At 38.6% G+C, this 20,797-nt stretch overlaps 1 protein-coding gene across 1 annotated transcript; it reads left to right on the top strand.

Moving 5' to 3' along the window:
• The first annotated feature begins 5,166 nt into the window (after nt 1–5,166).
• HESX1 (HESX homeobox 1) lies at nt 5,167–10,582 on the top strand. The gene is made up of 4 exons (XM_089681834.1): nt 5,167–5,734; nt 6,825–7,024; nt 7,850–7,951; nt 9,519–10,582. The coding sequence occupies exons 1-4, from the start codon at nt 5,536–5,538 to the stop codon at nt 9,615–9,617; spliced, it is 600 nt and encodes a 199-aa protein (XP_089537960.1). The 5' UTR covers nt 5,167–5,535; the 3' UTR covers nt 9,618–10,582.
• The last annotated feature ends 10,215 nt before the right edge of the window (nt 10,583–20,797 follow it).

The following is a 20,797-nucleotide window of genomic DNA, read 5'->3' as shown; positions in this document are numbered from 1 at the left end:
TCCTGGAGACCTGTGAAGGAATCCTTGGGGTTTCACTGAACCTAATTAAAAATATCTGTGTTAACTCAATCCCTAAAATCTCATATAGACTTTAACATAATTTTGAATGTAATTTTTGATATTTAAGGTCACAGCTTTCATTAAATATCTGATGACCTGCCTCAATGGTGACAGTGCTTTACAATTGTAGCCTAGCAATTTAAAAAAACAGGCTAAGTTTGTGATATACAGTGCTTTGTCAAACCAATTGTAACTCTTATTAGGGTTTACATCTACTTTAATAGGGTCCAGTACAGTAGACCCTTTACTCATTCCCTCAGAAAGACCACATTGTTCCACAGCAAGTAGCATCCAAGCCTTATCCCCTAAGGACCCTCAGTCCATGTGTGCGGGAAGGGCCCATTATGGATTGGGGCCCATGCTGTTTTTTTTAATTTTTTTAATTGGCACTTGTTTTGTTTACATTTCTGCTGACAGGGGAATCCCACTGTCAGCAGATGAGTCATGGTTGTTAAGGATGCAGTGACCGCCTACTCCTTAACTCCTTCCCGCCCGGCCTATTGTAAGATGACGGCCAAGCTGGATCCCTAAAATATCAGGCCGCTACACAGCCGATGACAGATCACTGCACCGGCCGGCTGCCATTGTCATGTGATCACTGTGACCAATCACAGCAGATCACATGACAGTTTCTTTGAAGCCATTCATTGCTTACAGTTGTGCTACTAGCTGTGATTGGTCACAGTGGTCACATGTACAGACTGAGCCAATAATAGCCCATCTGTAGCATCTGATCAGCTGTGGCCATAGCTGATCACAACAAAGACTACTGAATAAATCAGTTTCATTCGGTAAAAATGCTTGATTATACTAATAAAATTTGTTGGTATAACCAATCATAATGTGTTAAAAAATAAAAACAAAAACAAATTTGTGAGCACTTGCCCAGAATAGTACAATGTTACTGTGGTAAGATTGTAAAAAATTTAATAAAAACTAAAAAAAAACTAAAACAAAATAGTTTTTTTTAACATACTGTCACCAGTCAGTGTCCCTGATTACTGCCATTCAGTTATATAATGACGCTGTACTGCGTTGGTGACAGTATGTAAAAAAAAGAAATGAAAATTTTTTTTCATTTCTTTATTTTCCACAAAATTATGACAAAAAAATGACAGCTTAAAAAACTTGCCATGCCTCGTTCTAAATAGCTCGGACTGTCTACTTTTTGAAAAGCAGTCGTTTGGGGGATATTTGTACTGTCCTGGCATTTTTGGGCCTCAAGAAATGAGATTTTATCTCAGGATTTATCGATTTTTATATATATATACCATAGTTTGTGGACTCTATAAATAATAAGCACTGATTTTGGTTATTTTCACCAACAAATTGTAGCAGAATACATTTTGGCCTAAATTGGTGTAGAAAGATTATTTATTTGCAAAATTTTATAACAGAAACAAAGAAAAACTAATTTTTTTCCAAATTTTCGTCTTTTTTCATTTATAGCAAAAAAAAAAAAAACAGTAGTGGTTAAATAACCCCCAAAAAATCTATTTGAATGAAAAAATGGCATATGGGTACAGTGTTGCATGACCACGCAATTGTCATTCAAAGTGCAACAGCTCTGAAAGGTGAATATTGGCCTCGGCAGGAAGTGGATAAAAGTGCCCAGTAGGCAGGTTGGTAACAACCACAGCTACTCGCAATGAATTTGGATCATTATTGATTGAATTTGAAGAAGATGTCATCCAAATGAAACAAATGAACAAATTAATTCATTTTTTTTATATATAACTTTTTCAGATTTGTTGCCATTTGTTTCTATGTTCAGTCAGAAATTCGGTTTCCATCCGAATCTCTGAATAAATGAAATTTTCGTTTGAAAAAATTAATGCAAGCAAATTGAATCGCACATGTCTATCTTTTTATCTTTAGCCTTATGTCAAGATTACTGAATTTTATGCTTAACCACTTGACAACCGGACTATTGCCGAATGACGTCCCGCGTTCCCCCAGCAGCGTGCATCCGGCAATCTCCGTGCCACCCATCAGTGCCCATCATTGCTGCATATAAGTGCAGCATCATCAGTGCTGCCTATCAGTGCCCATCAGTGCTGCCTATCAGTGCAGCCTCATCAATGCACATCAGTGAAGGAGAAAAATTACCTGTTTGCAAAATTTTATAATAGAAACAAAGAAAAACTTTTTTTTCAAACTGTTTGCTATTTTTTCCTTATAACGCAAAAAAAATAAAACACCCAGTGGTGATTAAATACCACCAAAAGAAAGCTCTATTTGTGTGGAAAAAAAGTAATAAAAATTTCATATGGGTACAATGTTGCATCGCAATTGTCAAAGTGCGATAGCGCTGAAAGCTGAAAATTGGCCTGGGCAGGTAGGGGGTATAAGTGCCCAGTAGGCAACCGGTTGAAGTGACTCTAAAGCTTTGGGTTTTTTTTTTAAATATCAAATATGTCTATACTTAACTGCTGTGTGCAGTGGTTTTGCACACAGCTGCCCCGAACCTCTTCTTTTTGGGTTCCAGCCGACGCTCCTGGCTCCTCCCCCTTGAACAGTGCCCCCAGGGAAAGCTGTTCACCCTGGGGGTACCACTGCATGCTCGTCCCCGAGCCACTGCTCTGTGCTTTAATAAGGCACATAGAGCCGCGGCTTGGCCCCACCCTCCGTTCTCTCCTCATTGGCTCAATGGCTGTGATTGACTGTCTTTGCCAATGAGGGGGTGGAGTCACTAGACATCAGAGGCTGTTGAGCATGTTGTTGGATCAGAGGGGGCTCAGGTAAGGATTGGGGCTGATGGGGCCGCTGCACACAGGTTTTTTACTTTCATACATAGAATACATGAAGGTAAAAAACCTTGAGCTGTTAAAACCACTTCAAAGATCATGAATAAGCACACATGAGATGTGCGGGGACCCTATAGTGTAGAAAAGACTCAATCAGAGCTACGTTGCTTTCTCTTGTATATGTAACTGTTTGCTTTCCATGTATACTCTGCTAACCCGTGATCTGAAATTTTGGTTTGGACTGAAGGTAAGTTTTTTTTACTCACCGGCATCTTGTATCTCTGAGGGCCCATTCACACCACACCACAACACTGTGCACTGCAACACATGCATTGAAACAGATTGCTTAGTGTTTTTAGCTTGTTCAATATGAACAAGTGGCTGAAACGTGCAGCAATGCATGTGAACATAGGGCAGTGCAATACACCTGCATTTTGGAGGTGCATTAGGGTGTCATTCAAAATTAATGGCCTCACAGAGTACCACCGCAGCTTGCATTATTGCAGGACAATGGTGTGAATGGGCCCTTAGAATCACTGGCTCTGAGATTTCAACACCTAAGATCCAAGCTTCACCCAGTCCAAACATAGTCATTTCAAGGGACATTTAGACCTTGTGAACAATCAACTGGATCAAGGCACCCTAACACAAAAGGTTTATATCATTATATTTTAGGAATTTAATCTACAGTATAGGGTAGGATGGTGGTAGGTTACATTAATCTTTTTTTTTTATTATTAAAGTTTTTGGCAATGCACCACAATGCATGCTATCTGCATTGTCGTGCAGTGTACTGCGGGTGTAACGCACATAGTACTGCATGTTAACATGCCTTATAGTGCCATGTGGATAAAATACCCTAAAGTTCCATTTTCATTTTGGTCTTGAATGTGCTTGTTTGAATGTTTGCTGATACCATCGAGATCTGTGCCCAAAGACTACAAACCCAGTATACAATTCTACCAGCTAAGATACACAAACTATGCAGGCACGACAGCAGTCTGGACCTCTTTTTTATACATACTAAGAGTCAGCAACGTGGTGTGTTGGTCACTGTGGGGGTTATTTACTAAAACTGATGAGTGCAAAATCTGGTGCAACTCTGCATAGAAGCCAATCAGCTTACAGGTTTTATTGCCAAAGCTTACCTGAACAGGCTGAAGTTAGAAGCTGATTGGCTACCATTCACAGGTGCATGAGATTCTGAGTGAACCAGCTTTAGTAAATAAACCCCTGTGTGTCACGCTTGGTAGCCCTCCTGTCCAAGGTCATGATCTATGTTAGGTAAGCAAAAATCCTGCCCTGAGCATAAGCTGATGTGCCAACGCAATGTCAGCTTGCTTGTTATCATTGCAGTCCTTTACTAAAACACAGACACATAGGATTGGTCCAAGCCCACCTTATCTAACACATAACTTACCTACATGTTATACCTTACGTCTTATTTATTTATTTATTACAGGTACTTATATAGCGCCAAAAATGTATGCAGCACTTTACATATATATTGTACATTCACATCAGTCCCTAACCCTCAAGGGGTGTAATCTAAGGTCCCTAACTCACATTCATACATACACATACTAGGGCCAATAGAGACAGGAGTCAATTAACCTACCAGCATGTCTTTGGAATGTGGGAGGAAACTGGAGAACCAAGAGGAAACCCAAGCAGGCACAGGGAGAACATGCAAACTCCAGGCAGGTGGTGCCGTTGTGGGGATTTGAACAAACGACCCTAGTAGTGCCAGGTGGAAGTGCTAACCATTTAGCCACTATGCTGCCCATAGTATAGTATTTTTTGTCCATTGAACACTTAGGTACATTTTTTAACTAAAACATGTTTCCTTGACTTCTTTTTTATTTTCCCAGATGTATATCCAAATTTGTTCTTGCATTTAAACATGATATTTTTGTAGTCCCTTCTTCCCTATGTATGTCTTTACTATGACCCATTGTCACAATTTACTGCCAGTAGCTCAGTACTAATTGGGTGCTAACATCCCTCCATCCAATCTAGCTGAGTTAAATGTGGTAATTGTTAAATAAACAAGCACATTATTATTGAAAATACTAGGTACCACTGCCCCATTCTGCTAATCTGGGTCCTTTAAAAAACAATTACACTGATTTGTCAGCATGGAATGATGTGCCTTGTGCCACAGCCCATTGTCTCTTCCCCGACCACATTAACCCACTAAATAATCATATGAAATAAATGCTGCATTTTCAGCGGGATTAGTCTAATAGCATTAAAGGCTTTATTTATTTATTTTATTTCCTTGGAAGAAAAAAAAACTTTTTTTAAATGAGATTACTTATTACTTGAGTGGTTTTCCTCAATGCAGCAAAGATGGTGTCCGTGAAATTGAAAAATTAAGAAAAGAAGCGATTTTATACATTAATGGTTTTGAATAAAAGAGGAGTTAAGAGCCCTGCTCATCTGCTGGAGAAAGTTGAGATCTTCTGGCAGGGAAAGATAACACTGTCCCTCTAGGTGACCCCCCCTAGTGTCCCCATTAGCTGCTAATTACTTGCCAAACAAATAAACAATTAACTCCTCTTGCCTCTTGGTGGGAGAGTCTTCATTGAGATGCTAAGACTTTCTAATGAGAGATTTTAATTAATGAGGTTGTAAATCCAGCCCCCTTGTTAACACAGCTATAAGGAGGGATGCAAGACCCATCTTCTAGCATTCTGGTTTTGTAGGATCTACAGGAAGCTCGGTCATGACAAGTGGGTCTGTTTGTGAGGCCGTCCCAAGGATGTGTGCAGAGCTTCAGAAAGGTTCTTTTCTTGGTAACAATAGGACCACGACTAGTTCATTTTCCATAGAAAGCATTCTCGGACTGGATAAGAAAAGGGACTTCACTTCCACTCCCACCAGCAGGCATTACAGGCCTTGGATGGATGAGTACTGCAATAGAGGTAGGTCATCACATATAACTTACTAATAATGTGTGTCACACATTATTAGTAAGAGTTCACTTTGTATAAAATCTATGATGTATTATAAATCTAACATTTTCTAACAACCTTTATGGTAAAGAGACACTGAGGCTAATTTCTTAAAGGAACTGCTAATCTTTACTCAATAAATTGAGCAAATATTCACTTCAATTATTCAATCATGTTAAAAGAAAACTTCTGTTCACTTTGAATACCCAGTCAAGTGGGGATGAAATAAGTAAATAGGATTTGTTTTTGCATGATTGGATAGTTGAAGTGAAAATTTGCTGAATTTATTGAGTAAGGATTCCCCAGTTATTTAGTACATTACCTGCATTTACGCAGTTGTTTTAATGAAGGGTTCTGTGGCAATAGAAATGATAAACTTTATGTAAGGCCCTATACTAAACCTTTTATGGATGCATATGTATAACATTGTAATATTGACTCTCAAAAGACATACCGTAAATATTCTGAATACTTTCATGTAACCATAGCTCTTCATTATTTTGATTTGCCTTTAATTACCCGCATCTTTATTTTACTCCATCATTACTATTGCTACATGTTATGTTGTAATTATTTATCATTGAATATTTAGTAAAAACCTATTTGGCCAAACATTTTCTAATCACCATTTTTTTTTAAAACAAATATTCACAGAGATATATTAGTATTTTTCTTCTTAAAACACTTTTGTGTTTGTTTTTTTTAACCTTGTAGAGGAATGAATGTAAATTATATTATAGTATTTTATAGGTATGATAAAATTTGTAGTTCTTCAACAGATGGTGGGTGACGTGTTACCCAATCCCTATAAGAGATTTTTTTTTTGAAAATAGATTGGCTTGCATTTCCGATTTGCATCCTTTAGGATCAGATTGTATCTGTTGTCTGTTAATGCTATCAAGTGTGTCATCAGTTACGGTATAAACATTAACGAGTGTTTAACTGATTGCAGTGATAGAATCACAGGTGGGATTTCAAATTACAGTGTACTGTATTTTTAAGTCTGATGCCTAGAAGGCCTAGACAATGCTGAATAATCTGATTTGTTTTTTCTTTTCAGAAACTGATACATCTTGCTGGCGCCTCCCTATCTTCAATTGTGAAATACCTCTTCAGGTTCATACAGTCCGACATATGCTAGAAAAGGAAACTGCTGGACAATATGATAAGTGCTGCTCAGCAACAGAACGCCTGACATATAAAAGAGAAATGAGCTGGTACAGAGGAAGGAGGCCCAGAACTGCATTCACAAGAAGCCAGGTAAGTTATTATTATTATTATACAGTATTTATATAGCGCCAAAGGGTATGCTCAGCGCTGTACAGTAGCAAGGGGGACATAACATGAGACAAGACAGTAACAGTACACTACACGAGGGGCTCGAGGGCCCAAGTTCATTATTATCATTTTTATACAGTATATGGATCCAATATAATTTGTCCAACATACCTTCACAGTAGAGGGTTGATTCAAAAGCAAATAAGCTATCCACTTTGCAAGAGAATGTTCCCTTAGCTTAGTAAATATGGTGACGCTATGCTTACTTCCATCATCTAACTGTATGCAAACAAAAATGTTGTGTTTTTTTTTTGTTTTGTTTTTTTAAGTTTCCTTGCGCCTCATTAGGTATTCTTTGCAGCGTAAATTTTCATCACATTCACTAATCCAGGAGAAAATTCCCTTGAAAAGTGAACAGCCTAATTGCTTTTAGCAAAGCCCTGTGTTTCCATTGTTTCCTGTCACTATCCATTTAAATTCCACACTGTAAATTGATTAATTAAACGTTTGTTAAGATAATACATCAGTTATTTCCATGAATGGAGTAGTATACAGATTTCATATAAACGTAGCACTGATACATTTAGTGTAACTCCATCTGAATTTTTTAAGTTATGGATAGAGTGGTGAAGGAGTAGAACTTTTGTCAGGTTCAGTGCCCCCAGTGGGGGCATTTCCCTTCATTTCTTCTTCCAGAGTCATGACAGTAATTAAGCGGAAATCTCTCTAGAATGAGAGGAAATTCAACCTTTGAAAGTTGTCGTCACCAGTACAAATTATTAATTCAATCCTTTTCTTTATTTGCAGATTGAGATTCTGGAGAATGTGTTTCGAGTAAACTCATATCCTGGAATAGATGTAAGAGAGGAACTTGCCAACAAGTTGTCTTTAGATGAAGATAGAATTCAGGTAAGATGTCATAAATATGTATCGTCTACATGTGGTATCTTGGCTTTCAAGTTTAAATAATTAATGTGACTATAACAACTTACCCCCTCCTCCCCCAAGCTTTACATTATTATTATTATTATTATACAGTATTTATAAAGCGCCAATAGTTCGCTCAGCGCTGTACATTACAATGGGGGACAGAACAATAACAATACAATACAATGCAAAACATGACGGGATCGAGGGCCCTGCTCTTTCGAGCTTACAATCTAGTTTACATTTTAAGTATCCCCTAGATTTAACTTCTCAATACTGAAACCTAAAGAAGGCCTGTATGGGGGAAGTAAGGATGGTACTATTGTTGAAATGCTCTACTAAATGTAAAAATATTCCACAGTTCGCAAAAAGCCAGAGTTGACCTTAATAGTATTAAACCCAAAAACAAAACTGTATTACGTTTCAGTTCACCAATTCTTGTGGTGGCTGCATTAGTTTTCCTTTTTAGGCTTTTTTTCTTTATTTTAACCTGGTAATCTTGCCAGTATGTCTGTTGTTTTTCAATTTACTTCAACAGACCAAGCTGTCTAGACACAGTAGCAGTTAAAGGGTTGACACAAACTATTTAACACTGACAGAGGTACTTAAAATTTGTCATCTTTTATTCATTTAGGTAAAACCTTTATCCCAAAAGGAAAAACTGTTGCTGTAACTGCTTATAAAGTGTTAGCTGGAAATAAGTTTTATTTTTTAGTCTCATCAATCTGCAAGTCTATCTAACACTACCCTCCTCCCAGACTGACAAAGGTGTCTGCTTTACTACTTCATCAGGAATGCATACACCCTAAGACAGGAAGTGTTACTGGCCAGATCCTCAGGTGAATAAAAGAATCACAAGCCTAATAATGAAAACTAATGCAGCCACCACATATAAGGATTAGTAAACTGCAATAGATTACATTATTGTTTTTGGGTTTAACACCGCATTAAAACAAAAATCCAGACTGAATTTTCCTGTTTTACTGAATACATCGCCTCCAGCTGACAGATGGCATCAGAAAGGTGTATTACCTGCACACCTATATCTAAACCTAAGGGTACTCAAGTACTGGTGGCCTGATGTATCTAATGTGTGTTGGTCAGAAAGGATCCATCAGGACTTTAGATCTTCCCAGTCTGCGCTTGTTTATAATGCCCATCACCCATTTTTACAGCACTCTGTCTCTCTTGTATTTTGAATGAGGGAACAAATAATTAGTGAAGACCAAGAAGCACAAAGGAATAATAGACCACATTTATACAAACTGGTAGAGCAACAAGTGATTCTCTTTTATTTTGTATCCTACTGTAGATCATGGTTTAGGATCAATAGGTCTTGGTAACCAAATTTGCAGGGTTTTTAGAAATAAATCTATTTGCACTCTATCCTTCCCCTATGCTGTGCAACCCTAGACAGATGCTTTGTTTGCCTGCTAACATCAGCCCTGGTGGCAATTCCTATTCTCATTGTGATAGTATGCTCTATTGGAAAATGCACTCTTAACACACCACTGTATATCTAATGTATTTACATCTATTTTTATTACAGATCTGGTTTCAGAATCGTCGAGCCAAAATGAAGAGGTGCCATCGTGAGTCTCAGTTCCTTATTGTAAAGGAATCCTTAACACCAAATATCCAGGAATGAGGACCTTTCTACTTCATGTTACTGTAAATCAGTGATCACTAACCAGTGAATTTTCAATTAAATTCGGCCATAAATTACCTCTAGTTTTGCTTTTGATGACCGCTTGCCAAGTGCTTAGCATCTGGTTGTCTGGATATCTTCTGTATTATAAACTTTCCAAAAGTCTAAAAACCAAGCTAATGTAACAACAGTTTATATAAACTAATTCAAATAAACATTTCAGGCAATATTGAAAATTAAACGTTAAATGCATACATCTGGCCATCGGTGCACCACGGCAGACCAGTGCCTAAAAGGATAGGTCACCTAATAGTGAGATTTCAGTTTTTGGTAGATGTCAGAATTAAACCACATGACAAGTTGTTAGTTTTCTTGGGACATATATGAAATCAAGGGTAGGCTCCACAGCCAGACTCCCTCAAAACTAAAATATAATTTGGATTGATCTTTTAAAACTGCATTGTTGCCAGTGAGCTGATGTTCTGCGAATACCCCTTCTTGAACTTTGGTTGTGAAGACCATTTTATGCCCCCTGTTTGGAAGTTAGACAGTCAGTGCCTGATTCAGTGACAAGGAGAGGAATGTCACCAGCACACCAAGGGTCTCCAATGTGGGTTCAAAGCTTTAATAAGCAATCACATAGTTACAGCCCCAATAGCACATGTGAAAGCTGCAACAAGCCTGAAGCTTAGTTTTTTTTATAGTGTAAGCAGTTTTCTGGATAATTTAATTACACTGGAATTCAGCTGACAATGAACACGCACTTTTTGCTGTACAATGACAGTATCTTCATATATAACAATCCAAACAAAGGAATGGCATGTTTGCTAACTGTCATTAATGACTTTTAGAATACTAGAACTTGGACTTCTGATGGCCTACAAGAAAATGTAATGCATTGCTCTGGTATACTGTGCTAGATAACAGTTTTAAAAAATGTAAATAGTTTGTAATATAAAAATCATATGCCCATGCACTTTTTTGTAAATAGAAATTTTTAAATGTTTTAATAAATATTTTTAAACACATTCTGTATTTTGATTCCTGGTTTATGTAGAACAGTTTGTGGCATTGTTGCTGCACCCTTACTAACTGTATACACATTACTGTAAACATTTACCCCAAAAGTACCAAATTTGAAGCTGTGCTGCAAAATGAATTCATTTTTATATTCTCCTTTTTTTCTATTGAGTGTATGTAAATGAAGTCTAGGCACACAACTTTTTGTCCCCTATTAACATTGTGAGAAAGTAGAGAATACAAGTTCTAGGTGTGGATAAGGGGGTACCACCAGTCCTCTTGTACGGGGCCTAGGCCAGCAGGGGGGCCCAGGCAGCTGGGTGAATTGGATGTGGGCAGAGAGGGTGATTGGCACAGTGGGGGTGGGGGCAATTACCGGAACAGATGCCCTGTAAGGCTCCCTGCAGCATCTGAAAGCTGGATTCTTCTCTCCCTCCTGCTGGCTTTCAACTGCTGCAGAGAGCCATACAGGGAATCGGTTCCAGTAATTGCCTCCCCACCCACCATCCCAGTCACCCACCCTGTACACATCTGATTCACTCAGCTGCCTGGGCCCCCACAATACCAGCTTCCCTCCTCTCCTTCCCACCAACAGCTGCAAGCACACAATATGATCCTTCAGGATGGAGAGTAGGGGAAGGGTCTAATAAATGCCACATTAACCAGCCCCTTCCTTTCCTGAACAAACCCAATTGAATGATCGGCAATGATTACTCACTGTGTTCATTCATAACTGGAGCATAGTAAACTTTTTTTTTGAAGGGGGCCCTGTCAGGTTGGCTGTATGGGGCCCCGTAGTTTCTAACAGCAGTCCTGTGTGGATGTAAAACATTGGACATTTCAATCAGTAAGGGAAAGTCACTTAATAAAACTGCAAAATCTGGTGCAGCTGTACTGCGTATAGCCAATCAGCTTCTAAATTCAGCTTGTTCAATTAAGCTTTGACAAAAAACCTGGAAGCTGATTGGTTTCTATGCAGAGCTGCACCAGATTTTGCACTCTCCAGTTTTATTAAATCAAAACCAATGTTTAGTGAAGCACTTAGAAAAGGGAGTACCGTTTTGTAGTATAGGTCGGTCTTGTATGAATAGCCTGGGGAGTAGCAGGTATGTTAGTAGGGTACATACTGTGTCAATTGATCATATTACTGATGTTGAATTTCCCTTTCTTATATAAAGACCAAAATGAAGTAATAATATAAACCTGAATTAGCAACTGCTGTAGAAGTATATTTCTCCAGTTGTGAAAAATAAATATTTGAAATTATATGTGAATTTGATTTGTGTTTCCTAGCAACGTCTAATACATAAATAAAACGTTCCTTTGAATATTTTAGATGTTTGTCCAACCAAAACTATTTTTTCATTTTAATAGCATGAGGAAAGATTAGAACCCCTGTGGGAGGGCTCTCTCACTTACTGTTGCAGTGAAAATAGGTATGAATCTGCAACAGACACAGAAAGCAAAAGCTAATCCAATTTTCCCTTCACGTGGCAGTCAGAAGCCATCACATACTTAGGAATTCAATTGCCAACCCATCTCACAGAGCTTTACACCAAAAACTTTCTACCCATTTTGCGTAACATCACCAAAGATCTGCAACAATGGGTTAAACCATTCTTCTCCTGGTTGGCAGAGCTGCTATCCTCAAGATGAATGTGCTTCCAAGACTTTTATACCTACTACAAACAATTCCAATTAAATTTCCCAACTCCTTTTTTAAGTCTTAAAAAACATTATGTACCTCGTTTCTATGGTGCAATAAACGCCCTAGAATTGGTTTTGAACAACTAACCATGCCTAAAACGGGTGGAGGTATAGGGCTACCTGACATCTCCCGTTATTACTAAGCTTGTCAAATGGCAAGAATAGTAGATTGGTCTACAAACCATGCTCGTAAGGCATGGGTTGAAGTGGAAGCTGCTTTCTCGGGGACCCCACTTGCCACTTCTCCCTGGCTACAAAAATCTCACATTCCATATGAGCTCAAGGAACACATTCTTATAGGCCCTACTTTGTCATGTTACCACCAGATATTCAAGAATACAACACTCTCATCCACCCCAGGTCCACTCACTCCTGTCAGACTGAATCCAGACTTCCCCCGGGTATGTCACATACCTTTCTTGCGGGACTTGGTCCCACTGACGGCTTAAGTATGCACCAATTCTTTAAAGACGGAAGGCTCTTATCCAGGGATCTCCTTCTGAAAAAATGGCCAACATTGATCTTAACACAATGGATGTATAGACAACTCCATCATTTCGTCCTCAGCTCACCCCAACTAAAAGCGTTCACTAGACATTTGACCCCCTTTGAGAAACTTTGCGCAACGGACTCACCTCAGAGACATATTATTTCCCAACTTTATTCCTGTCTCAAAACCACCAATGACCTCTCAACGAGGAAAGCTTGTAAGGCCTGGAGCGCAGACCCACAACTCCAACTATTGCCGGAAGACTGGGATCACATATATGAACACATACATAAAGGGTCTATATGTGTCTCCACACAAGAAAATAACTTTAAAGTGTATTCTAGATGGTATAGAGTTCCATGTCTGCTTCACTGCTTCAACCCCAATGTCTCGGATTTGTGTTGGAGATGCCATCAAACGACGGGCACATTCCTACACATTTGGTGGGAATGCCCATTGTTGCAACCCTTCTGGGGGAAAGTTCAATCTAGAATTGCACAAGTTACCACGTACGCCCTAAACCTTTCCCCCTCACAATTTCTGCTCCATCATACGGTAATTCCATTTCGGACATACCGCAAATCACTCGCCTTGCATATGGTAAATGCGGCTAAGCAATGTATCCCAGTCCACTGGCGTTCAACACATGTTCCCACTATACGAGAATGGTTTACCCAGATTGACAAAACTGAGGAAATGGAGGAACTGATTTCTGTAGCTAAGGAACATCCCGAGAGATTCAGGAAAACGTGGGCATGCTGGAGTCATTTCAAATCCACCCCTAACTATCACCTAATAGTACACGATCAACCAAGACCATCTGGCTGAATGTCTAGCTACAATGCTATAGGGGGATATATTCTGATAACCGAAGACACTTCTCTCATACACAAGGATGGTATGTTCATCTATATCTCAAAATGCCTTCTGGGGTTTTTACCTGCATTACCCCACTGACTGATCCTTCACACATCATATTTTAAGCTTTAGCAATACCTGTCTGGCTGGGCCAATACATGAGGATGTAATGTCTTCTCCCCTCCCTTTTTTTTTTTTTCTCTTCCCCAACATCCCACCCTATAATTCTTTCTACTACTGTCTTTCTTTCTAACCTCTTGTCTTCACACCTGCTATTTCCCTGTATCATTTCTTCTCTACCAACCAAATAGAGCATTTACCTGCACACAGATATGACTAACTTCAACCATAACACATACGCTAGCTATAAATATGTAAACAAAGACCATCACAGTACCCAATGCTTTCCCTACCCTTACCCCTATCATCACACTACCTTACCATTGAAAAGTTGATGAGAGTCAGGACGAGATAACATTCACTAACAGCATTTTATCCATTTTCTTCTTGGTATCCACCATTTGACTTTTTATGATGGATGTACTGTTTTACATGATTTCGTCTTGCACAAATGTTTACAATTTGTCTCGTTTGCGAAATGGAAAGCAACATGTCATGTCTATGTTTTGACTGTGGTCTATGGCTGTACATGCTCTAAATGCTTTTGTCTTCACTTAAAACAATAAAGTATTTTTGGAACAAAAAGAAAGCAAAAGCTGGCAGAGGATTGTTTTATGCTTTTGTTATTTTTCATAAATCAGGTGAAATAACACAATAAGGGTACATAATACGGTTTACAGTAAATACGAGCATATCTTCATCATAGTATACTACTAGAAGGAAAAAATGCAACATTTAGATTTCTAGCTCCCAGATAATACAGTGCACTCATAGTAACATCCATATCAGTCCTAAAATTTCAAAAGAGATAGATACAGTGGATATAAAAAGTCTACACACGACTGTTAAAATGTCAGGTTTCTGTGATATAAAAAATGAGACAAAGATAAATAATTTCAGATCTTTTTCCACCTTTAATGTAACCTATAAACTGTACAACTCAGTTGAACAACAAACCTAAATCTTTTAGGTATAGTAAAAATAAACTAAAATAATATGGCTGCATAAGTGTGCACACCCTTAGACTAATACTTTGTTGAAGCACCTTGTGATTTTATTACAGCACTCAGTCTTTTTGGGCATGAGTCTATCAGCATGCCACATCTTGACTTGGCAATATTTGCCCACTCTTCCTTGCAAAAACACTCCAAATCTGTCAGATTGCGAGGGCATCTCCTGTGCACTGCCCTCTTCAGATCACCCCACAGATTTTTGATTGGATTCAGGTCTGGGCTCTGGCTGGGCAATTCCAAAACGTTAGTATTTTTTCTGGTGCAGCCATTCATTTGTTGATTTGGATGTATGCTTTGGGTCGTTGTAATGCTGAAAGATGACGTTCCTCTTATTGTTCAGCTTTCTAACAGAAGCCTGAAGGTTTTGTGCCAATATTGACTGGTATTTGGAACTGTTCATAATTCCCTCTACCTTGACCAAGGCTCCAGCTGACAAAAAACAGCCACAAAGCATGATGCTGCCACCACCATGCTTCACTGTGGGTATGGTGTTCTTCTGGTGTTGTGCAGTGTTGTTTTTGTACCAAACATATCTTTTGGCATTATGGCCAAAAAGTTCAGCCTTGGTTTCATCAGAACATAACACATAATAATAGGAAGGAAGTACTCTTCATTGACATGGTTGGATGGACCACATTTATTGCATCCATCTCTGGCCCCCCTTTTTGGCACAAATCCCATTTAATCTATATGGATTATTTTTTAACACATGGTATTAAGGGGATAGCCAATATTTTTGCAAACAATTTCAGATTGATGCTAAGCAGCGATTGGCTGGTAATTTACACAGTGAAGTGGATCTTCTAGATGTTAAACTGTTTGTAATAGGTTATTGTGTATCCATCAGGACCAGGGCTTTTCCAGGTTTGGTTTATTTAATCGCCTGCATCACTCTAAAATTGAAATGGGTTCTTCTAACAATTTTGACATTTGGAGGTCTAATGATGGCATCTTAAAACATTGGAGATAGGTATGTAAATGCTCTTCATGTAAGTGCTGCTGAGCGTGTGATTGGTGTGGGGTTAGATTACACAGGTGTGCAACTAAAAAAGCTGTTTGATTATTTTTATCTAATTTCCATGTATTTTGGTGTGCTGAAAACAAATAAAATATTGAAAAAACTCCAAGACATCATGATTTGCCACAAAATGCAAAATTGTCTTCAAATTTATAAAAAAAATTTAATTTTTGGTATTTTTTTATATTATGGGTTTTTAACCAATTTTAAAGTCCAAATTACTATTAATTAATTCACATAAGTGCATTTAAGATATAAAATGCCAAAAAAACCTTAAAGGGGTTGTCCGAGTTATGTAAACAAAAATATAGCACTGTAAATCTGATGGTTAGCAATATATACATAAGCTAAGCAAGTTTTAGGGAAAAAAAATTCTATTTCCTCATTTCCCTAGTTCTCTTCTGGCCCTTTGTTGTTATTTGCAGGTAAACAATCTCTGCCCCTCCCCCCCTGCAAAGGGGGTGAATACAAGTGCTGCTCTGAGTGACATGTCTGACTACTGGGATACTCAGCACCATTCTGTATGTGTAAGCCTCAGCCCTGAGTCTGTGCTTCTAATGGTAGAAGGGGTTAATCTTTCCTGAAGAATCCAGTGGGTGGGATACCAAATACCCTTGTTTTCTGTGTCTATGGGACAGTCAAAACCCACAAAATCACTGGACCAAGAAGAGTTGGCAGCCGGGGGTGCTAACAGTCGGTGAAAAAAATGTCCTCCAAGAAACTTTGGTACCTTCCCCTAAAGTTCTTCTACCACCTCTCCACATAAAATTGGGATTAATGAAGCAATTCTAAAATCACTTCCAAGAGATGGAGAATGCTTCAAATACTTGGTCACCAAGTTTCCAGGCCTGTCGGAGGCAAAATTGAAGGAAGGTGTGTTCGTCGGACCAGACATTAGAAGGCTTATAGTTGATCAAGAGTTTGTAAATACCATGACGGATCCTCAAAAAGAAGGGTGGATTGCATTTAAAGAAGTTGTACAGAAATTTTTAGGCAATAACAAAGATCCTCATTACAAAAAGATCATCGGACGAATGCTGAAAGCATTTCAAGCTTTAGGTTGCCTGATGAGTTTGAAAGTGCATTTCCTCCAGTCCCACCTTGACTACTTTCCTGAAAATTTGGGAGCTGTGAGTGAGGAACAAGGTGAACGATTCCACCAAGACATTAAAGAGATGGAAAGGAGATACCAGGGAAAATGGAGCATTACAATGATGGCAGACTACTGTTGGATGCTTCAGAGAGACATTCCAGATGCTACTCACAGGGAAGAAGAATCGAGTTTAGTGTGTGTAGGTGAGCTCATTTCAGTTCAAAAAAGGATTTTCATGAAAAAATTGTAATAAAACTTTAATTTTATAAGTCTATTTTCATTTATTTTGAGGTATTGCCTTATATAACATAGTTACCTAAATTGTCAGGAAACGTGATGTCCTATGACAAAATGGAGGTCATTTTCGGATTCAGCGCACCAAAAAACGTAAAGATTACGTAGAATAACCAAAACAGCTCTTGAAAAAAATTTTGCAGACCTGTGTTATTAGCAAGGATTAGTAATCCTGAAATGAATTAGTTATCTCTTTTGATAATAAAGTCCGAGAGCCTATGCTGCTTGTAATAGATGCGATAAGTGTCTTAGCTCTTTGTTGTCGCAGTGCATTAGCCAAGAACTTGCTACATTGGTTCCCATATTCATAGAAATTCTATCTGCATTTCATCATAACTTTGGCATTTACTAAGAGTTGATTTGAGTTGGTTAGTAAGGTAAGTTCAATATAGATGTTTGAAATTTGCTTAGATTTAGGAAGGTTCTTGAGCTTGTTAATTTCAGAAAGAGGTTCAGGAAGCTTTTGGTCTCTCTGTTTTTTTCACATGAGCCCCATGTTTGATCAGTACTCCCCTCACATATGCCTTGTAAGCTTTCCACACTATGTGGGATTGTGTCTGGAGTGAAATTTGTCACAAACTATAGGTCAACCTATTTTTGTATGTCAGCAGCAATTGCAGGGTCTTGTAAAAGAGATTCGTTAAGACACCATGTTCACTGATAGGAGTTTTAATCTTCCCCTGCTGTACTGATAAAAAAACATTTTTTTATTGCTGTCTTTTTTGGTGTAGATTTTTCTTAGTGTCCTGTCTGGTAAAACTGTTCTTACCATTACAGTAAGGATCATTGAGCAGTGAATACGATATTCATCAAAAATTCACTGCAGGTGAATCTTGCATGTGTTTTATATGACATGGATTGATTCACTACCTCTGAATGTTTGATGAAAGTCACATTCACTGCCTTTATAAACATTTTCCTAGATGAAGGTAAATCTCTTTACTCTAGCAGTGGATAGCAATAAAATCCCAACAGGGCTGTAATCCTTCCAACTCTATCAAAAAAGAAAGATCTAGACTGGACTTTCATTTTTAATTTTGCACCATAAAATATGGAACGTTTGGAAATCCCCCTGGAATTCTGAGAACCTTTATAAAGTGTGAAAGTTTTGCAAACTCCAAGCGGGCTTTCATGTGCCATAAAGCCCAGATCGGTGGAGGGCTGCATTGATAATTGTCCTTCTGGAACTTTGTCCCATCTCCACACAGGATCTCTGGAGCTCAGTCAGAGTGACCATCGTGTTCTTGGTCACCTCTCTTACTAAGGTCCTTCTTCCCCGATTGCTCAGTTTGGCCAGGCGACCAGATCTTGGAAGAGCTCTAGTTGTGCTAAACTTCTTCAATTTGAGAATTATAGAGGCCACTGTGCTCTTGGGAAGCTTCAGTACAGCAACATTTTTTGTAGCCTTCCCCATATCTGCGCCTTACATTAATCCTGTCTCTGAGCTCTGAAGGCAGTTTTTTTTACTTCATGGTTTTTGCTCTGATACACTATGCATTGTCAGCTGTGAGGCCTTTTCTAGAGAGGTGTGTTCCTTTCTAAATCACGTCCAATCAATTTAATTTACCACAGATGGACTGCAGTCAAGGTGTAGAAACATCTCAGCAACGATCAAGAGAAAAGAGAGGACCTGAGTTAAATTTCAAATTGCAAAGAGTCTGAATATTTATGCCAATGCGATATTTCAGTTTTTCTTTTTTCATACATTTGTAAACATTTCTAAAATTCTGTGTTCACTTTGTCATTATGGGGTACTGAATGTAGATTAATGAGAAAAAAATGAATTTTACAGGTTGCAGTATAACAAAACTGAAAAAAGCGAAGTGTTGTATGAATGCACTGTATATTTCTTACATAACTATTACAAAGCTGAAAGTATGTATACATTTTAACACCATTACCTAACAGAAATCATAATAACTCTATCCTACTGATGGTTAATTATGGGCACAGTATATCCAAAATGTTGCTTTCTGGTTTTAAAACAAATCCATTCAAATATAGTATGTATTCTTTCCTTAACCTCCCTGGCGGTATTCCCAAGTGTAGCTTGAGGTAAAGTTTCAGTACCACAAGCGGTATCCCCGAGCTACACTCGGGCTTACCATGCGGCGTTGCTCAGGGAGTACCTGCAGCGCTTACCTTGTCCTTCGCTCCCGCGATGTGTCCCCTGCAGCGTCTCCAGCCATCTCCTCCAGCTGATGCCGGCATCTGGCTTCTGTGTTCCGGTCCCTGTGACGTCAGGACGTACGGGATGAATGGCGGCAAATTTAAAAATTTTTAGAAACTGTCATTTTCTTAGAAATGAATTTGACATAGTAAAACATTACTGTATCAAACCATTTCACATACATTTTGTCCCTACTGTTTTGTCCTGTGTCCTGCCTGCATTTTGACTGTTCTTTCTGCCTGGAAACTTAGAAAGGTCCATGGCATCCAAAAAGCGTCCCTTTTGGTCAAAAGCGGTTTTAGACCGACTAGAGAACAGCGATAGTAAATCAGAACCACTTGCAGAATTGAGTGATGATTCGTGGGGAAATTCATCATCAGACACTGAAAACGATTTTGTGACTTTGCTCAGCGATGTGCGAACTTGGCGCTATATTTCAAGTGTTTTTGATTTGATTATATTATTGAATTAAATTTATTATTATTATAGGATTATTTTTATGATTATTTATTAAATTATAATTTATGATTTTGTGTTTCAAGTTTTATCCTACCCGGAATGTTTACTAGACTCTTGTTCGGACAGATTTCAGTGAGTTATTCCTAAAAATTACAGGCCTACAATAAAAAAATACATATTTCCATGCAAAAAAATGTACTGCTTTCAGCACAGAAATATGGACATAATCATACCGCTAGGGAGGTTAAAAAAGTACTATTATTCTCAATCTTCACCATATTTTTTGTTTTATAGCTGCTGTGAACCAACTTCCTGTTAAAGGGTGGCTAAGTTCATTCTCCACTGTCCTACCATATGTTAGAACATAACCACCCTTTCTTGTGTATATATTATTTTTGGAAATTAAACAAGAAATATAGCCAAAGCTTTTTGGCTATACTTCTATGTATCACAGGTTTGCAGTTTGTTCTCAGCTTGGCTGACCACACAGAGCTGGTCCAGGTTCTGAAATGATCCTTACCATATGGTTGGGATCTGCTTACAAGCCAGGACCAGTAGCTGGCTCAGCCTCTCAGCTGCATTGCTGATAGACTGAGCCAGCCCAGCCAAGGACTTTAGAAAGCACTGGCGAGGCAGAGCAGAGAGCCGCGGCTCTCTGCTCAGAGTGGAGGGGAGAACTGAGCCATCAATGGTATTTGATTATTCTATTCTCAGTGCAGAGCCGGAAGGGGACAGATGCAACATTAGCTATCTTTCTTCATTTGGGTTGCAGACTGTCAGTTTTTTATGGGCTATATCTCTGGGAAGGACAGTGTTAATTATAACACTCTTGTTATTTACAGTGTTAATTATACTTAACTCCATGCTGCCTTTTCCGGGATAGAGCTCCTAAACCAAAAAAGCAGAGGTTCTGTTTGTACAATGCTTCTGGTGCATGC

This window comes from Staurois parvus, unplaced genomic scaffold (genome assembly GCF_062004578.1).
Source record: "Staurois parvus isolate SC_StPar_1 unplaced genomic scaffold, SC_StPar_1.0 ptg000282l, whole genome shotgun sequence".
Taxonomy (NCBI): domain Eukaryota; kingdom Metazoa; phylum Chordata; class Amphibia; order Anura; family Ranidae; genus Staurois; species Staurois parvus.
Note: the sequence above shows the minus strand (reverse complement) of the source record. Positions and strands in the feature narration are given on the sequence as shown.